The sequence below is a fragment of the Austrofundulus limnaeus genome, unplaced genomic scaffold, assembly GCF_001266775.1.
Source record: "Austrofundulus limnaeus strain Quisiro unplaced genomic scaffold, Austrofundulus_limnaeus-1.0 Scaffold688, whole genome shotgun sequence".
NCBI lineage: Eukaryota > Metazoa > Chordata > Actinopteri > Cyprinodontiformes > Rivulidae > Austrofundulus > Austrofundulus limnaeus.
The window spans coordinates 276,056-277,919 of NW_013953090.1; the positions used below are offsets into that span (position 1 = coordinate 276,056).

A 1,864-nucleotide genomic window follows, 5' to 3' on the forward strand; every position below is an offset into this window, starting at 1 on the left:
TATACATATACATATACATATATATATCAATGTCCTGTTGTCACACACTGACACACCAAACCTCATTTAAAAAAAGTCAGTTTTAACACCACTTCCGCAATTATCARGTTTAAACATTCACTACACATCGATGAGAGTTAATAAACCGCGTATTTCAATATCACACACCATTTCGGCACAGCTTTTAAATGAAAGATGATTTAAAGCAGCAAGTTTATTAAACTTAAGGGATTTTTCTTTGTCTCTTTAGTAGTTCTGCACATTTAACAGAAGCTGTCCCCTAAAATGAATTAGATTTTGACTTTCTCTTCCTGTTTCTGCAGGTCATCAAAGAAGTCAACTTGCATCATACATGACAAAGCATATTGGAGGAGGAGCTTAACAATAACTCAAAGCCTATGGATTCCATTGGCTCGGAAGAAGGTTTGTAAAAACATAAATGTTTTCATTTCTCATATTAGAAACAAAATGGAAATTACTTTAAATGACAATGGAAAATGCAGAAAAAAATACTGTTGCGGTTCTTATAGGTGGCACAGTGGCACCTGCAACATAAAATACAAATAATGCCAATTCAAAAAACAGTTTAAGATTCTAATATTAGTAATAATTTTTACACCGTGTCTCTGAAATAATACTGCCTCTCTCCTTGCAGGACAAGAAGAACAATCTGAGCAATCTCTGTATTCATCAGTCAGCTCTAAAGGTCGACAACGCAAGAAAAATCCCAAGTATTTAGATTATGAAACAGCTGATAAAGATATTAGTGAAAGTATAAAACAGGAACTGATTAAAAATGGGTCTGAAAAGAAAAGAGCTGCCTCTCAAAAGGGTTCAAAAAGAGGTAGAAAACCCAAGGCTGCTGTGCAGCAGGCTGTGGACGGGGATAATGAAACAAAAGAACAAACACCTTCAGATTCAGTCGGTGAAAATGTAGCAGCAACGCCTAAAAAACCAGGAAGAAAGAAAAAAATACAGCCTGAAGCACCTGTCGCCACTGATGGGGGCCTTCCAGCTGAAGGAGATGGAGGTGGAGCAGCTGAAAGATCTGTCAATCAGGAAAACGGGACACCAAAGCCAAAGAGAAAGTATGTGAAGAAGAAGGCTGCGGAGCCAGCTGAAGAACCACCTCTTGAGGAGGAACCAGAGGAGGAGGTCGAAACAGGCGGGCGTCGCAGGAGAGGGGCTGCAAAAATGTAAGTTAGATGAGCTGCAACGTTGTTGTTCTTTTGGCTGCTCCCCTGGCTGCAGGGCCTGCCACAGTGGAGGAACTCGCCTGAAGGACTCGTCGGTTGCCTCATGCTCTCCTTGATGCAACCTGGGATTGAACCTGTGTAGTTAGGATTCCAAGACTGTGACACTGATCACTGAGCTACAGAACCTACAGATCTGCAACTTCAATTATATTTACTGCTTCTGTTGGTCGTGTGCATTCACTACTGAACTACAAATGAAAAGATGATCAGTTTTGGTAGAACCTACACAAAAAGTATACGTATGTCGTATATGTATATAAAAAAAACAACAACACATGTTTTTAACAGCTGCATTGTTTAAATGAGAATCTAGCTTCACTTGTAAAAAAAATAATGCTGTCAAATGATTAATATTTTTAATCTGATTAAACCCAACATTACGGAGCCTGCGAGGGGACACGGGGGGATTTTTTTCTTTTGCGTTACCTCGCAATACTTTTGCGTTACCTCGCAATACTTTTGCATTCCCTCACAGTACTTTTGCGTTACCTTACAGTACTTTTGCATTACCTCACAATACTTTTACATTACCTTGCAATACTTTTGCATTACCTCGCAATACTTTTGCGTTCCCTCGCAATACTTTTGCATTCCCTCACAGTACTTTT

The 1,864-nt window shown here is 39.3% G+C and overlaps 1 protein-coding gene across 1 annotated transcript; it reads left to right on the forward strand.

Moving 5' to 3' along the window:
• Positions 1-200: 200 nt before the first annotated feature.
• On the forward strand, positions 201-1,196 carry LOC106531890 (general transcription factor 3C polypeptide 2; the record flags this gene model as incomplete). The annotated part of the gene is given in 2 exon segments (XM_014027831.1): positions 201-423; positions 656-1,196. Coding segments are annotated over 2 exon segments (566 nt in total), but the record flags the coding sequence as incomplete, so codon positions are not given.
• Positions 1,197-1,864: the final 668 nt, after the last annotated feature.